Source organism: Poecile atricapillus, chromosome W (genome assembly GCF_030490865.1).
Source record: "Poecile atricapillus isolate bPoeAtr1 chromosome W, bPoeAtr1.hap1, whole genome shotgun sequence".
Lineage (NCBI taxonomy): Eukaryota > Metazoa > Chordata > Aves > Passeriformes > Paridae > Poecile > Poecile atricapillus.
In genome coordinates, this window is record NC_081288.1 from 107,599,720 (window position 1) to 107,617,776 (window position 18,057).

The 18,057-nt window shown below is 44.1% G+C and overlaps 1 protein-coding gene across 3 annotated transcripts in view; it reads left to right on the forward strand.

Moving 5' to 3' along the window:
• The window catches only part of LOC131591486 (E3 ubiquitin-protein ligase NEDD4-like), a 90,744-nt gene that overhangs the window by 25,193 nt on the left and 47,494 nt on the right, over nt 1-18,057 (forward strand). For all 3 annotated transcript variants that reach the window (XM_058862246.1, XM_058862247.1, XM_058862248.1), the window contains exons 2-5: nt 682-755; nt 11,775-11,856; nt 15,257-15,295; nt 16,617-16,670. In XM_058862246.1, coding sequence (XP_058718229.1) covers nt 682-755; nt 11,775-11,856; nt 15,257-15,295; nt 16,617-16,670 — 249 coding nt within the window. The remainder of the gene's footprint in view (nt 1-681; nt 756-11,774; nt 11,857-15,256; nt 15,296-16,616; nt 16,671-18,057) is intronic.

An 18,057-nucleotide genomic window follows, 5' to 3' on the forward strand; every position in this document is an offset into this window, starting at 1 on the left:
TTTGGTGGCCTTTTTGTGTTGCTCAGGCAGGGTGAAATAGAAGTAAAAAGAGGCTATTTTTACTGATGTTCCTCAGGCACCCCATGTAATGAAGTGATAAACTGAGCATCAGACTGATGCTCCAGTGATGTGCATCTGCAGGACGTGCCATCTGTCTGTGAATGCTGATTTTGAGCTCTCCACGTACACCAAGGTGGTGAGACAGGCTTCAAAAATTCATTTTAAGGATTTATTTTTAACTTGCATCCTCGATTTTTACACCACAGACATCTCTCATTAATATGAGAATTATTATGTTATGAAATGTTATGAATAATTTCTCTTGTGTTTGAAGAGCTTTAGTGTTAATGCAGAATAAATTTGTGGCATATGGATCACTTAGGATGTGAAATGGCCCCGTTCAGCAAATATTCTTCTACTTTTATTGCTATTATTGTTACAGTACTACTGCTATGATGTATTACTGTTATCTACTCTTACTGTGCCTTTATTGAACTCTCAACAGCTCTGACTGAAGTCGAATACTCCTCATGGTTGGATTCAGATAAGCCTTCCAAGAGGTGGTTCTTATCCAAATCCTCCCTAGGAGAGACTCCTGCTGTCTGCTAACCTCTTGCCAGCTGCTGAGCTTCAGAGTGACCTACAGAATAACCATTAAACCCTCTTTCTCTTTTCTCACAGGAGGAGTCTCGCATCCTCAGGGTGAAGGTGGTTTCTGGCATTGACCTGGCCAAGAAAGACATCTTTGGAGCCAGGTGGGTGTTGTGCAGCCCTGCGATCCCTGGAGCTGGAGCAGGGCAGGGTGCTGGGTGTGTGTGGGCACAGCTGGGGCTGCTCCTGCCTTCTTCCTCCTCTGCTCAAAGCCCAGGCTTGCAGAACCCAGCCAGCTAATACCTGGGGGAGAAGCTGCTTCTCAAGCTAAAATGAACCCAAACCCAGTAATTTTCTTTTTCTGAAGGTTAATTCAGGCTTGACATTCCCGCTCTCTTAAGCCTAAGCATGACAAAATGCTCTACTGCAAATGTTCCCATCTACTTAGAAGGGTTTTATCAGTTTGAAATTAGTGGTATCCAATTTTAGCTTTTATTGAAATGACTAATTTCTTAATGTATAAATGAGCCTCCCTGTGGGTTTTCCTGTATTTCTTTAATGATGCTTACAAATTGTTCATTAACTTGTGTATCTAGCTTAAAACTACATGAAAGCAGCAATTAAAAGTTTAACAACTTTAGTATTTTGGGTGAAATTTGCAAAAGCGTTCCTTTGGTAGCTGTGTGCAGAATATGGTGTGCCAAAGCTTTTTTATTTTCTTTCTCCAAATGTCTTGTTTTGAAGAACAGTTTTTGATGCTGACTGTAAGCAACATAACTTTTATCTTTCCAAATGCGTGAAGCTAAATCCAAGTGTAATTTGTACTGAATCCTATTGATGTGGCCTTTACCATATTTTAGGGAAATTGGTCTCAAGTCAGTAGGATTTCCATAAAAGCAGAGAGTTAAAAACATTCCCTACACGTGTTTTGAAATTTGTTTTACTCTTTCAAATGAGTTCATGTGCAGTCCTTTGAAAGCAGGTTGGTGTTGCAGAGCTTGGCCCCAGCAGCTCCTGTGCCTCTGTGGGGTGGAGCTGTGCAGGGCTTCAAACAGTTCCCGTGTTCCTGCAGAACTGTGAAAGATTAACTACAAGGCACACATTGTGTTTTGCATCTCAGTGGGTTGTCCTGACCATTTTTAATCAACTTTACCATTATAAAACACTGCCTGTGGGCTTGCAGAGTCTGAAAGCCATTTCCTTCTTGATTAAATCTAAGGAAAGTCTCTTACCAGTGTGGAGCACTGGAGAAACTTGTGCTTTTCTTCTGAAGATTGTAACAGTAAAGAAATCTCTGTGCTTTAGAGTTTGCTTTTTTGGGGGTTCTTTTTGACTTAGGAAATGATTTTATTAGCAGGTAGGGATGTCTTAGGACACTCAGGGGAAAGCACCTTGCTGTCCAGAGCACTCTGACAGGAGTGTGCTGCCAGCTGGGGGCCAGGTTCTGTTTCCAGGGTACGAGGGGCAGGACAGAGGAAAGGGCCTCAGGTTGTGCCAGGGGAGGTTTGGGTTGGGTGATGGGGAAAATATCTTTCCCAAAAGGGCTGCCCAGGGCAGCAGTGGAGTCCCCATCCCTGGAGGGATTTAAAAGCCATTTAGATGCAGCACTCGGGGACATGGATTTGTGCTGGACTCAGTGATCTGAGGTGGTTTTTCCTACCCCATGGCTTCCTATGATTCTCCTAACAGTTCAGAAATTTATGGAATTATGGTTGCAATGGCACAAAGTAACAAGAACGTAGAGTGGATTAGGAACTGTGAGCACCCTGAGGTGATGGTTAAATGTGGGGCATTTCATCCACATAGGCGCAGAAGGGGTGGGCAAAAGAGGCTGGTAAGTGTGGATGGAAGTGGGGGTCTGTAACCTGCTTTGGAGTTTACCCTGTAAAATTACAAGTCTGTGTTAGGTACTGATGGTGAACAGATACTGCAGACTGGGATTTTGTGAATTTAGCATCAGCTTGCATGTGTGAATGTTTGACATTTCCTTTTAATTGCCTTCCAACTTCTTAATTGAAGTGTCTTAATGAATTTCATACAAGAATCTAAGTACTGGTGGAACTCAGATTGTGTATCCCATAAAGGTACAGCTGATGGGGTGCCTTAGCTACTGTATTTTGCCTTCTAAATCATGAAGTAAGTGAAAATTGTGGCTGGCTGGAAGTTGAAAATGTGAAGTGCTAGTCAGTAAAGAAAACATCAGTAAAGGTGTTTTTAATTGTCAGGGTGCTCTGCTGCTAATGGCTTTAGAGTTTGTTATGGGTTGCCTCTGGGTTTATTGCTTTTACCTGCTCTTTTCTTGAAAAGCCCTTTTTCAAGGGTTTTCAAGGTTCGCAAATCAAAATGAAAACCCTTTTCAAGGTTTGATTTCATGTGTCCAGGATCCATGCTGGAGCTGGGGAAGGCAGGCTGCAGGTAGGATTGTAAGTCATGCTGTATACTGATGTGAGCAAGGCTGTGTAAAATGTGGCTGAATTGTTTAATTAATGAGTGTCCTGTCACTGGTCTGTGATGGGAGGAGAGCACGGGTGGCTGTGGCTTTGCAGGTGACAAAGAGGGCAGATGTTTACCTTGTACCTATTCTTTCAAGTCCAGTATTTCTAGCCCACTTGGTGGAGTTATGGTATATCTGTTTTAACTATTGGAAAAGCTGTGGTGATAGCTGTAGCCCTGGAGCTGTCCTTGGAACTGGATTGGCCAACAGCCCGTTCCCCTTCTCCTACTGATGCCTCCTCTGATGAGCAGAGACAAATCCACTGAAGGGAGCAGCTTTCATAAATTCATCAAATCGTTTTAAAAAATAGTCTGGCTTCTGAATGCCCCTTCAAATGACTCTCCAGCACCTGCACATGTGCCAGAGGGAGAGCGCTGTGTGCATCCTGGCGAGGGAGGCCCCGGAGGTGGAGCAGAGCTGTGACCGAATTCACAGAGCCACTTGACTAGAGGGCAGTTGCTCAAGTAGGAGAGAGTTCATACTCTGGTGTTGTTTTTTTCTTTTTCTAGCTGATTTGCAGTGGAAGGTTTTCCAGTGTAGTGGAAATGAAATGTTACTAACAGTGTGGGAAGGGAAAGAAACCAGCTGAGAGCTTCCTGTGATCCAGCCCTAGCTGGACCTGGGAGTGCAAAAGCAGCATCCGCACTGCTGGGCAGGCACGCGTGGCTCGTGCTTCCCTGTGGAATGAAATGTGCTCCCAGAAAAGCTGAGGGGTGCAGGGAGCAGCTGCCTGATGAGCACACCCGCTGCTGGGTGCAGAGCCAGGCGTGTGTGCCTGCCTGGGAAGGAGAGGAACAGCAGAGCCCTTTCCAGAAGCGCCTGTGCTCGGTGGCAGCGCTCCTCAGGGCACAGAGAGCACGAGGCAGAGCTGCCTGTGTTCCCCATGGAAATGCTCTGGCCTTTCCCAAAGGGAGCCCTCGATGGGACAGGAGACGAGGGCTCGGCTGAAGTGTGCACCCAGAGCGGGTGCTGGCACAGGAAGGGGTGAAAGGCTCAGCAGAAACGCGCTGGGTAATGGACAGTGTCATTTGGGAAGCTTTGTGTTGGTGCTCATGGTGGTGTGTGCAGTGGATGTTGGGCTGCCAGCTGGGGCACAGGCTGTCTGTCTGTGTGTGTGTCTGTCTGTCTGTGTGTGTGTCTGTCTGTCTGTGTGTGTGTCTGTCTGTCTGTGTGTGTGTCTGTGTGTGTGTCTGTGTGTGTGTCTGTGTGTGTCTGTGTGTCCATCTCAGCACTGTTCCCTCTCACCCAGGGCTCTGCTGGCAGCAGAGGGCCCCAGAGAGTTTCTTCAGCTTCCAGCGCCAGCCTGAGCTACCTGAGGGCTTCCCAGCCACCCAGGCTTTCAGGTTTTTACCCATTCCTGCACGGTATCTTCTGGAGGATGCACTGGGTACATATTTCAGGAGCTGTAGATGGAGAAATGCTGCTCATTCGAGGATGTGGTCTTTGCTGCTTAATGACTTGGTAATAATTCTTGACGGTTATAATGTCATGGTAAAAAAATAATTCTCATCAGATAAGTGCTCAGTGAAAAATTTCTTTGTACAAATACAGAAACATAAAATGTTTCTTGTTACTTGAAGAAAAGAAGATTCTGTATTCAGCTCCTCAGCTTTCCCACCTGCCTGATATATACTGTGATCTGAGTTTACCTGAATCTGGTACCTTGAAAAAAGGGGCATGTCAATAAAATCATCTAAGGAAAACCTTTTTGTCTGAAGTATTTAAGGCAGAACTACTGTGCTGGGCTTTTCTCTTCCCAAAGCCAGGTGTCATGGAGTTCTCTCTCTCCTCCCCCACCCCCGCTGGATTTTGGAACTTGTTAAGATATTTTGGGAGTGTGAAATGGCATAGGAAGATCTATGCATACATCAGCCCCTCAGCTCCAGGGGCTGATGTCTGCATATTCTGTTAGAGCATTCATTTAACCTTTGCAAAAGAAATGGCCTCGGGGAGGAAAAAACCCCATATTTACACTTCCATCTGTTTTGGAAGATTAAAATATTCTTTATGCTCTGGGAGACTTCCAAGAGAGCAAGAATACCAAAGGAATCCATCTCGTTACCCTTTATTAGAACATAACGCGGTAAAGGAAGGTGGAGACACTGGAGGTGGGGTTTGAGGTATAATTTTTAACTCCTTTTTTTACCACAGACACTTCTCAGCTGTCTGTGATGTGAGTCATTATCTCTAGCAGCTCTTCAGTAAAGCCTTGCTACATTTCTTGTAGAGTCAGAAGTAGTGCGAGCTTTTCCTTGCGAAATAAAACACTGGAAGGGAAATGGGAGGTCTGTAAAATGACTCGGATTTGCTATGGAGGAGTGAGATTTTGGGATGCTTAGGCACAACGGACTGCAAGTTTGGCTTTGTGGTGAAGGGTAAGGTAAGGTTTTGTTTTCTTTTCAGAAGCTGATTTTCCTTTCTTCTTGTGTGATTGGACACTTTGTGCTTTGCTTTGGTCACAGGACACGAGACTTGGATGACAGTGAAGTCAAAATCTTCCTTCTCTTGGAGAAAAACTCTTAATGGATGCTACTCAGTTCAGGGAGAAAGATGAAACTCAGAAGTGCTAAAATAAAACCAGGGAGCAAACACAGCCAGCGTGCTGTGGAGCATTGATGGTAGTTAATTGCTGTGTATTCTTATTGTGCTTCTCCCTTCTTACTGTGCAGGAATGGGGAAGTCACCGGGGGAATTGGGATAAAATGATAGTGACTGTAAGAGGTTCTGCCTTAGAACATTGTTTTTACTGCTCTCCATAAAACTTGGTCAGAAGTATCTCATTATAATTCTAATCTTCTTTAATGATGCATATTTTGAGGCTTTGTTTCCCTCATCTCTTTGAATCTAAAAGTGACTAAGCAAAACATTAGAATTTTAAAACGATCTTGGAACTTTTTAAGCTCCCCTAAGTGCATGCACAGAGTTTCTCTAAGTGTGTTTAAATGATTCTGAAAAACATTTTCAGGTGCACGGAATTTCCTCTTGCCGAGCGTAACCTGCTTTTCAGCCCTGCTGTTACCTGCTATCCCAGGGGCTCCCACAGTTTTGTGGAGACTCCTTGAGATGAATATTTGTGAAGACGGTGTGTTAGTGATGTGAATTTGGAAGTGGAACTGAAGGTGTGTTGTCTGTAAAAGCACATTTCCTGCTGCAGCCTGCAGGTGTAGCAGTGTCCATGGGGAGCATCCCCAAGCCAGGCACAGCCAGAGCCCTCGGCCATCCCAGGCCCATGGGCAGGAGCTGGCCTGAGGTCTGCTGCTGTTCTGGACAGAAATCTGAAGGTGATCATTTTGGGGATTGTGGAAACATTCAGCCTCTGTGGCTCGGGAGTACAGGGAGACATGTGCTGTAAGGCTTTAATAAGGAGGTTGTTCTGTGTGTGCCTGCACCGAGGAGAGTGCAGGGAGCTTGGATGGAGTGAGGGGATGGATGAAGATCAGCCCACAGCCAGATAGTGCTCCCCTCAAGACCAGGGAAAGAATCAGATTGGGATGTGCCTGTGAGGAAGAGGCTTCTCTACCTTCATGCTGGAGTGTGCCAGCACTTCTGTAGCCAGAATTGCAGGAGCTGTTCTTTCACATATGTGAGGCAGAAAAGGGGCAGCACAAAGGGAATGGTTCTGTGTTTCTTACAGAAGCAAAATTATCTTGTGCAAGACTGTTCCAAAGGAAACCAGTCGGGCTATTTTGAAATGCAAAGTTTGCCTGCATGTGACAAGCCTGGCATTCACGCACTTGCATAACAAGTGTTACTAAATTTTATATGTGGGGAGGCGGTTTCAGCTTTTAAAATAAAAATAGAGCCATGTAGGCCTTAGTAGTTCCATTGTTCTTTCACATGTGCCTGTGCTCTCCACCCCCTTCTTTTGGAGCTTAAAATAAGTAAATAATACATCATGTCACTGGCAGAAGCTAGTTTTGAGACTTGCTTTCAAAACTGCTTCAAAAGTATAGAGCAAATGGGATTCCAGACTCATGTGGACAAATGGGACACTGTTCATGGGCCCCAGTTTCACACTGCTCCAAAGTAATGAGATTTTTAAAGGAGGCTGATCTTCCTTGAGATTTTTCGCTGGAGTTTTTGAGTCATCAGTGCTTTTGTTGTCCTCCAGAAAAGGAGCTGGAAGCTTGCCTTCTCATGCTGAGATTCAAATGAAAGATGAAAATTACATAGCTACAGTTGCTTCAGCTTTAAGAAAATGCCAAATACTGCAAGTCGGCAAAACCGTGGCAAATAGCTAATTCTGGATGTCTGAGGGATTCCAGAGGTTGGGAAAAGGGTTTCTTAAGACTTCAGATTGTTTTGATGGCTGTTGTTCTGCCAAACTCTATTTGTACTAAGTTGTGATTATGATTAATGTAACTTCCATTGTTAGCATTGTTTTGTTAGGATTCCCTTTTATCCTCCAGAGAATTCTTATCAGCTTCAAGGTTCTCCTGATCTTGGCAGGTGCTGATGTTTGGAGAGATGAGATTTAGTGCTTTTAATAATTTTTGATTTTGGTAGCAAAGAGCATTTAGGTGCTCACAAATCAGCTCCCCTTCATCTCCAGTCACTGGTATGATGGTGACTGGGCTCATTTCTCTTTTAAGCATGACTTGGTCCTTTGAAATTCTCTTTGTTGCCCTAGGTGTAGGTTTATTATGCCCTGCAGCTGCAGTCTGGTCACCTCTTGGGCTGTCTGTCTGTCTGTCTGTCGTGTCCCTGTGCATGCAATGCTGCTTGAGTGTAACTATGGCTTGGGCTGGCCATCTGTAGTGTCCCCAGGCTTTATCCATCTCCTTTCTCCATTTTTATTGCAGTGATTCCACCAGAACACCTCTAGATTCCTCTTGGATATCTCCTACGTTAGCAGCTTCCTAGCAGTCCATGGCTATCAATTTGTTGTGCTGCAGGTTTCATTAAGATGGCATTTTAGCACTGGTACTAGTGTAAAAATTGATGTAGAGCAAGTTTTCTACTTGTAGCTTTCTGTTTTGTGACATTTCCACATTGAATCCTTTATCCTCTTCCCCAGGCAAACCTAGAACTTCTCCTCAGTGACCTCTGCAGAGAGTTTTCCTTGCAAGTTCTGTATGTCAGATCCATGAAGTTATCCATGGGAGTGGAAGGGCTTCATTCCTGTTCATCCAGTGGCACACTCCTAAACTTCTCCAGCCCTTTTCAATCCTGATGCAAATCAGCAGTCCAGGGCTGAGACTGGTGTTCACAAGGAGCTGTGGGATGAGCTGCTTTATTTCCCACTTGTTTTTAGAGCACAATGAAGGTATTAATGCACTGCTTGGAATGGTGCTTTCCAGGAGTGCTGGATCCACATTGCTTCCTTGAGGAATCAGTGAGTCTGCCTGAGGAAAAATTAACAAAGCACTATTTCATTTTAATCCCCATCTCCCCTCTTTTTAATCAGTCTGTTTCAGGGTGAGAATATCTGGCAGGTGCAGCTCCAGGCTGATCTGAGTCTGCTTTCTGTGCTCAAAAGTTAGAATCATAGAACCATGGGATATGTTGAGTTGGAATGGACCCATCAGGATCATCGAGTCCCAGCCCCTGGCCCTGCAAAGAACATCCCAAGAATCTCACCACATGCCTGAGAGCATTGTCCAAACTCACCCCATTGATTTCTAGGGCTTTTCTTGTGTTCTCAGCAGGTGTCTCATTTATTATTGTCTTCTGTCACCTGAACCATCAGGATTTCCTTCCTTTAACAGCTCTGCAGACACTGCTGTTAGACAGAAATCTGGTATTTTACTGCTTATCTTTGCATCTCTTTCGTTCCAATTTGTGGATTGGTTCTCCAGTGACTTTTAACAGACCAGGTACAGTATTTCATTCTTTTGCAAGTTTTCCTCAATTTTACTGATTTTCATGTTTTTGTCTAATAGACCTTCCGTGTTGGTACTGATTTTCCCTTGCAAAGATGCCACAATAATCTGGAATACTTGCTATTAGCTGGGTTTTCAGGGTGCAATTAAGCACTGTAAAGTTCCCTCAGTGTTTCTACTGCTGCTTTGACATGTAGTGTCTGTTCTCTGGGATCCCAGTTATTTTGTTTTGCTGCTGTGGTTGTGTTCTTAACTGGGGCTCTGCCTTCTCCCATTCTTTGCCATTCTCTGATTCCTTCACCAGTTTGTTCCATTACAATGTTAGCTTCCCAGGAGGTCTCAGCTGGTGTGTGTTATTTTCCTCTGTAGCTTGTTTCATTCTCCTGGTGTCTCTATGGATGTGCCAGTTGTGTTCCCTGCAGAGCAGACAGCAGAGCATGGCTTTCACCTGGAGCTGCTCACTTAGTGGCACTTGCAAATTCGACTGCTGTGGGTGCGGAGGAGCCCGCTGGGCCCGAGATACTGGCCCTCCCCTGGAGAGGAGATACTTCTCTGTAAGAGCGACACAATGTTGCTCCCAGGGGTCTTTGAGTTAGTTATGTTAAACTGTTGTGTTTCATTGGTGTTCCCCCTGCTGTCCCACCCCGATACAGGTATCTCGGGCTTCCCCCCGCCCCTCTCCTTCCCCATAAATATCCCGGGTTTTCCTCTGTTCGAGAGATTCGCTGTTACCGGCACCCTTCGCCGAAGCTTTGCCTGAATAAAGGCTTGTGCCTCGGTGGAACGCTGGACCAGCTGTCTCGTCCCTGCTTCCTGTGTTGCCTGCCCGCCGCTGCTGCCGAGCTGAGCTGAGCTGAGCTGAAATCACTATACTATTACTGAGCTGAGCTGAAATCACTATACTATTACTGAGCTGAGCTGGAATCACTATACTATTACTGAGCTGATCTGGAATCACTCGACTGCTCGAAGCTGCTCACATGCGCTTCGGGCCAGCCTTTTTCAAGGCTGCTTCTGGAGAAGTCGCGGTGTTCCGGGCTTTCCGCCGCCGCGGCAGACTGCTTATTTGGTTGTTGGAATCTGAGCCTGATTCTAGGTACTAAGTTTTTTAGAAGCTTTACAGTGCTTTTTATTGACTTCCAAACGTAAGAATTTTAGTATTAATCAGGTGCATTCTAGTCTCTAAGAGCTCATGGAACTGCAGTGTGAGGAATTGTCTCTGTGTTCCCCCTGGCCTGTTGGGGCTGGGAAGGGACCTCTGAATTCCTCGTGGCTCGTTCCCTTCTGTGCTGTGTTCCTGAGCAAGCTCGTGCAGAGCTGCTCTCCAGGGCTGTGGGACACAGCTCCGCTCAGGGCACTGCCAGCTTCCCTTGGTCTCCATACGGGTTTGTTTTTAGTAAACAAATGCATGTAAGTGAACAGTCTCAAATATCCAATCCTTTGGGTAAACTCCAGCTTCACTTCCAGGACCGAGAGCTTGGCTGCCCAGCTCGCTCTGACTCGCTCTGTCCCGCTTTTAGAGCAGGCAGAGATGTCAGTAATCCCTTCAGGAAAAGCAAAATTTCCTTGTGGAAATTTGTAATAAACTTAATTATTCTCTGGGCTTTTTTAAATAGAAATAGATTGAAAAAATAATCTGTGACACTTTCACAGTTTTCATTTTCTGTAGGCAGAAGATTGATCCAGGGTATTTTAGCACTTTAAAATAGCAGCATTTCTAAGGGTTCCTGAAATCAACATTGCCCAAGTATGGATTGTTAACCCGACTCTGGGAAGAAACCTGTAAATATTAACACAGTTCATCAAAGAGTTCAAAGCAGCATCAGCATTTCTTTATAATCATAATGGTGCTTTGCTTTCTTCTAAACCTTGGTGCTTAATGCTGACCTTAATTGCAGTTTAAGTAGAAGCATTTAATGTGTGCCTCCTGATAGGAATAATCAATCCAATAAGATGTCTCATTTATTCTTGTCTCCACCTTTGTGCCATTTTATATTGGACACGTGGAGCATCCAGCATAATGAACACGCAAGTGCTGATTGTTCTGTAGTGATGCTGTAACAAAATAGTTCCTTAAATTCAAAAAGTATCAGCATTTGAATGACTTGGTTGGAGAATCTGAATGTCTGGTGGTTTTGTGAGTGTCTCTTGTTGATGCTTTCAAGAAAGCTCGGATCATCATCTAGCTGAGTGTGCTGCAGCCTTGAGAGGGAAGCAGCAGAGCAGGTCAGGGTCCTGGTTTCACTCAGGCACCCGTTCCACTCCCTGGCATTGTACCTGTGTGTAGTTCACCTGTTCCTACAGGACACTCTTTCTCCCAGTTTAGAGCACAGAACCTGGAATGGTTTGTGTTGGAAGGGACCTTAAAGAGGCTCCAGTTCCACCCTGTGCCGTGGGCAGGAGCAGCTCCCACTAGAGCAGGCTGCTCTCTGCCCTGTCTGAATCACTGCTGATACCGTGCAGCTTGGATTTATGGTTCAAAACAATTATAAGCACTGCTTCAAATGCTTCCTGCTGCACCCCTGGCAGCCTCCAGGCTTGGTTGCAGGCAGTCTCTCCCAAAGCCCACGGCTCCCGTTTGTGTGACTGGTTTTAATGGAGTGCTGTGGGCAGGAGCTGGGTGGGAGCAGGGACAGAGCTGCAGGGAATGACCTCTGCTGTTATGGGCAGGGTTTAACTGAGCACATCCAAACACCCATTTTCAGTGTGTCGTTTTCAGCAGCTCATTAGAGATTGGAGCTTTCACTGGGGCCAATTCCACTAGAAGTGTTTGGAGGTGCTGTTTCACCCAGTTGAGTGATAAATTCCTTCTGCAGTGCTCTTGGCTGTACAACTGAGGCCACTAAACCTGCTGTCTTCTTTTGCAGTGACCCCTATGTGAAACTTTCCTTGTATGTAGCAGATGAGAACAGAGAACTTGCTCTTGTGCAGACAAAAACTATCAAAAAGGTACGTATATACTCTTTAATTCCGTGGCTTTGGAAGGATTAAGAACACCGGAACACAGTTGTATAACATAATGCAGCACTAATTAAAATTGTTAAATACATTTATAGCAGCTGTATAATGTGGTTTTCTCCAAAACAAAATTGGAGAACAAGTCCTGCTGGTCTGGTCACAGCACCTACCATGTTGATATTGTTCCCTAAAGCTTGGCTTATCAAATCCCACTGCACCATTCACAGCTTCTTTTTTCAAATTCATATCTTGTTGAAAGACATGGCTGAAATAAAGGACTGAGAAATTCTGCTTTAATTATAATTTATCTGACTTTTAACAAGAATGATCACTGTGTTCAAAATTTTAATTTTTGAAATACTTTCCTAATATGGGAATTGAAAATAAGCAGATGACAGAAGACATGCTGTAAGAGAATCCTGGGATTTCTTATGTTTTTAATTAGAACCAAAATTGGGTTTTATTTCATTTCTCAATTTCAGCTCATACAAACAAAATTCTACCAGGGGATATTTGTCACTATCAGGACCCTAAGATTTTGTAAGGATATTTATTTTTTTATTTTGCTGGTATTGGTGGCAGAGAGGAAAATAGTCATAAGCTGTATGAAAAGTAAGGGAAAATAATGAGTTGTCATCTTTTATGGAGGTGTTTAGAATCAACAGGGTTGAAATCATTGCTGCAAAACAGAATAGTGAGGAGAATTTTGTTATTGGAAACACCAACTGGAATGATGCACTTCTAAAATCAGGACATGGGGTGTCATGAGAACACCAGTGTGGAATCCTGGAGGTGTGGAGGATCCAAGCAGAACTTGTCCCAGAACCAGGGCATGTTTGATGTGGAAAAAAAATTTTCCAAGACTTTCTGGTTAGCCTTTGGTGCTTGTTTCATTCCCAGGACTGCATCTGCCTTTTTCACTGTTTCTTCTCACTGTCAATCAAAGTCCAGACATTCTCAGACATTTCTGGAAGAGTGGTATTACCTCATGTGTTGGAAAGTTCTAGTTGGTAATTTCTGCTTTGAATTGTTAAATTTCATCTCAAGGCAGAGTTCTCCCTGTGCAAGTTGCAATCTTCTCTCTATTTTGTAAATAGCAAACATCATTATCATATCTCAATTTTGAGTTCAAATCATTAATAGAAAAATACCAAATACAGTTGATCTGAGGAGTGACTGACTGGCAGTTACCTCCTGCAGCTCTGTGTTTTTCATTTTTCTCCTCATTTCTGTGTTCCTCAGTTGAATGAGTAACTTTGTGCATCACTGCCTTGCAGGAGTGCTTTTGGGAAAGCAGAAGGAGCTGCAGTGTCCCCTTTTTATTCTCCTTTTCCGTGAGCTGTGCCGTTGTCTGATCTGGCTCAGATCACAACTGGACTGTGCCTCTGGAAGTGCTTCACTGCCAAAGGGGTTAAATGCTCATTGTTTTCTCACTCTGAGAAAATAAAGTTACCAGAAAATGTCAGCTTCATGTGGCATGCCTACCTGGGTTGAGTTCCTGAGGCTTTTTGTTTCCATTTATCTCTCTCCATAGTTAATCCAGATGTAAGGTTTGATTAATGCTTTGTACTTTGTTTTGGAGCTGTGTTTGGAATGCCCTGCTGAAAAGGTTCTCTCTCAAGCAGGGAAAGCTGGATTTGCTGTTTGCTGCCTTCTGATCCTCTAACGTGGTCAGCATGTTCTTTAAATTCCTGCTGGAATTTAAAAGTTCAGATGAAGATTATCCAGTTTCTTCAATTTCTTCACCTTGACTGTGCTGAGCTCCAGAAAGACTTCTGCCTTTCCCTTATGGAATATTTAAAATAGTTTTCCATCTCTGAGAATGCCCAGTGTCCCCATTGAGCTCCAGCGTTCAGGAGCACCATTTCTCTCCATGTCCTCCTTTGCTGTAGGATTTGAACACCTGGGGAAGCTCTAGCTCAGCTTGACTCCTGGCAGTCCTTGATGTGTGGAGCACTTGCCCTCCTCGGGATGTAGCTCTCCTTGAGGTTGAGTTTTTGTTACTGTTTCCCTGCTCATGTCCTGTGTGGAGCTATTGCTGCAATTCCTTCTCCTTTGCTGGCACTCAAATGTTTTCTTTCGGACTCAGCCCAGGAAGAGTGGGAATTGTAAAGGTGAAAGAAATTTCTGTGAGTTACCAGGCATTTATCAAAGACTCTGCTGCTTCATCCATCAGATTTCCCTGAACTCTGTGGTTAAGCAGCATTTGGAATTAATGGATTATCAATGGGCAGTGGTGCCCTCCAAACCATTGTTAAGGCAGTGCTGTTTGGTGAAATGTATGTACCCTCTCTTGCCAACAGCAGTAGCATTTGGTGAATACAAGTGTTTAAAATGTAACATTGTTTTCCTTACTGCTTCAGTTTAACGTAGTTTTTGCTGCATACACTGTGATCCTTGAGGGGAAAAAGCTGAAAGTTTCTCTGTGCCCACGGGCCCATCCCTTCCTCTCACTGGTTCCCCTGCCCTTTAGGGTGCTCTCTTCTTTGAGGAGGTGTTTCCTGCTCTGCCATGGGGTCCTGTGCTCCCAGTTTGTGGAAGGGTGCAGTACAGTCAGCCCCCATGTCCTGCACAAGAGGAATCTATTGGATCTATAGCAAGGAGGAAGATAAACAGCCAAGATTCCCCTTCTCTGCTAGAACAGAATTGTCGTGGGTGTAAAGCCAATTTTTCCTGTCAGCTCTGCCCGTAAATCTCTGCTGTGTGAGAGCATGAGGGAATGATTTGGCATGAGCACAAAAACATTGGACATATTGTCCAATTGTTTTTATACTTACCCAAGCTTGAATTCCCCAAATTACTGTTTGGAGTTCTCATCTCTTTTTTTATCAGTTTATTATGTCATGCTTGAGCTTACTTCAGCTTGCAGTCTATATGCACATTTACTCTGTGCATTTCAGTCAGGTTGTTAAAATCCTTGGGCTGGGAGGAGATGGGAAGAATATCTTGCCTATTCCAAGGAATAACCTTTTCTTTTGTTTTTGGTTTTTAAATTATTTTTCTGTTTGTTTCACAGTATAAATCTGAGCATGTTTTAGTAGGCCTAAAGTTACCTTTGTGTTTAAAAATACTTTTTTTTCATCTGGGTTTCAATGAATCTTGAGAATTAAATGTCTTCAGGTTTTATTTCTATAGGTTCACAATGATTTGTCTTTTAATCATGAAATTCTATTTATATTTAATGTCTATTTTAGGATCATCGTGACTCAAATATCCTCCCACGTTTGGTTTACTCAATAGAGAATTTCTAGATGGCAATGTATTTTTAAATTTCTTTTATTACATGCTTTTCTTCCTCTTTTATTTAAAACTGTCACTTGCATGTAGGATGTTATAATTGCACACCAGAGAACTTAAAGTTAATATGTAAATATTGTTCTTTCTTTTACAGACCCTGAACCCTAAATGGAATGAAGAGTTTTACTTCAGAGTAAGTTTCTCTTTATTTGTGGTCATTATTAGAACCTGCACAGCTGATCTTGTTTTCTGACTGTTGTTTATGTGTTTACTTCAAATCCCTGTTTGCCCCATGCACTTGCTGTTGTTTCTGTGGGGATGGAATGCTCAGCAGGAATTGGCTCTGGGTTACTTGGAAACTGTTTCCCAACCTGCCATTATATAAATATGAAGAGCAATAACTTTGCTACTGGGTTGCAGACAATATTTTTCCAAAGAACAGCTACTGACCTTTAGTGTGGCTGTGGCTTTCACAAAAGCAGGTGAGGTTCAGAACTTCAGGGGGTTCAAACACCAGTGCCCGAGGGCAGATGTGGCAGATTGTTCCAGTTATGCTGGATGAGGAGCTCTGGGAGAGCAGTGCCACCACTGCAATGTTGAACGTTGAATGTCCCTCAGCATGGCAATGCTAACTGGGACACATGCACCAAACAGCTTGTCTGGGCTAATACACATCTAAAATCTCAGGAAAAGGGAATGCACAACACTTTCACACTGCTGTTAAAACATCTTGAACGTCCTTCAGCAATAACAGGACTTATAAAATAATTTAGACCCTATTTTGAGTGTCATAGTTCTGATTGCCTCAAAACTGGGATGTCCATCTCCAGATGTTCCACAGAATTATTAGCGCATTGTGGTGTATTACTTCTCAATTTTCTTAATTAGACATGTTGGTCATAGTAACCTGGCTTGCAAAGCTTTTCTGAAAAAATGCATCAACTGGATCAAACACTGTAGAGCTTGTTGTTCTGTAATAGCAGCTGTTTTGTCTTTCTGACAGAGTTCTTCTTATGTTTGTTTTTGTCCTTTTAAATGCTGGCAGTCTTTCTGCTTCAGTTTAAGTAAATAATTTCCTGGAGGTATATTTGCTGTTTGCAGGTGTTGGGGAGACTTCTGCTGGGTGTTCCAAGGGTGTGTGTGCTAAATGGGCGAGAGTTGCTGAGCCATGGACAGTAAGAAATATACCTGAGAATGGGAAATTCTGAAGGAAATGCAGCAAAACTCTTGCTCCTCATAAATCAATCAGTCAGTCAGGGAGCCCTGGCAGTGTGTCCAGGGGTCCTCTGCCAGGGAAATGCAGTAACTGAGCACAGCAAATAAAAGCTCTCCTGTCAACTGCCAGGCTCTTGCCAGTTGCAGTAAGGTTCTGGTGCTCCAGTTTGAGTAAAGATTGACATCAGACCTGTTAGTCCTGTCCTCTTTACCTTGGTTTGATTGCTGCCTGAGCCAGTACCCAGGTATTGTTATTGTCCAGCTGCTGAACTTGCAGTGACATTTGCATTTTCTCACAGGTAAACCCAACCAACCATCGGCTCCTGTTTGAGGTGTTTGATGAGAACAGACTGGTGAGTGCTTGTCTTGGTTGTGTTACACTGATCTCAAGGCTCTGTGTGCCACGGCTGATAGAAATACAACACAACTTAAAGGTGTCTTGAGTCTGTTGTTTGAGTGAGAGTGCCAAGAAACACAAACAGATGCATAAAAACCATTGGAGTTTGGGGCTAAAAGGGCACTAAAGCAGTGCCCTTCTGGGTCAGACCAAAACAGTCCTCCTCACCCAGCCCTCTGACAGGGAAACCCTCACTCTGTCCTTCTGTAGGCCTCTCCACTTCAAACCAATAAAGTCCTGACCTTTTTAATTGCTGATAAAGCAGCTGCTCCAGTCCCTGATGATTTTAGTGTCCCTTTCCAGTCCTTCAGTGCTTCTGTGCCGTGTTTTGGAGGTGGTTACCAGACTGCACCTTGTGTGCACATGGTGTGTGTGTGTGTGTGTGAAGGTTTGGGCTCATGGCAGAACGATGCTCTGTTGGGTTTCAGTTCTCTGCCTTACAATGCTCACGTGTTGTTAGTGGGTTTGGTCTTTGCCTGCTTTTGGCTGATGTAGTAGCTCTTCTGGAGGAGGCTTTCACCACCTGATTGCTGCTAGCTCCTGTTGTAGTTCCATGGGTGAGAAAAGTGACAGTGTCCCTCTGTACATCCAGGGTTGAACACACCAGTGCAGTGGCACACTGGTGGATGGCTCTTGGGGGGGATGCTTTTTGAATGTTGTAACACCATCTCTCCATTTGTGAGATCAGGAATTAACTTTTTCTGGGCTGGGAGAAGTAGTCTTTACTAACCTTGTTTCCTTTCTGAGAATTAGGATCAGAGTTGTGAAGATACTTTTAGTAAAAAAAGACAGTGTAGAAGCATCTGTCTTCAACAAACAGGTTCTTTCCTTCTTTCTTGCCAATAAACAAAGAGCAAAGGAAACCACACAAGCTGTAATCTGGGGAGAGAGAGGACTTGGCAGCTGAATGGCTGAATTCCTCAGGGGGAAGTAAATTGGTGAACCAGTGGCACTGTGCCTCTACACTGGGCTGACCAGGAGCATATTTATTTGTGTATAATTATCTTAATGACTACCTGCACTATTCAAACTGCCACATGCCATTGGAATGCAGAGGTGCCACAGGAGCAGGGAGGTGGGCTGGAGAAAAAACTCACATGCAGTGACAGCTGGGAAATGACAGATTGGGGATACTCATTTCAGACATACTGCTTTGGATTTTCAAGTTTGGGTGTGCAGTATTGGCCTTACCCTGGCACTTTCAGCACTTTTGTTGAACTGATTTGTGTGTGTTCTTCTGGTCCTACCTCTAAAGTCAGTCTGTCCTTGGGCTTGGAACCTCCTGGCCAAGGCAACACCTGGGATCAGGAGCCATGGCTTTCCTTGCAGGAGGTCTGTGGCAA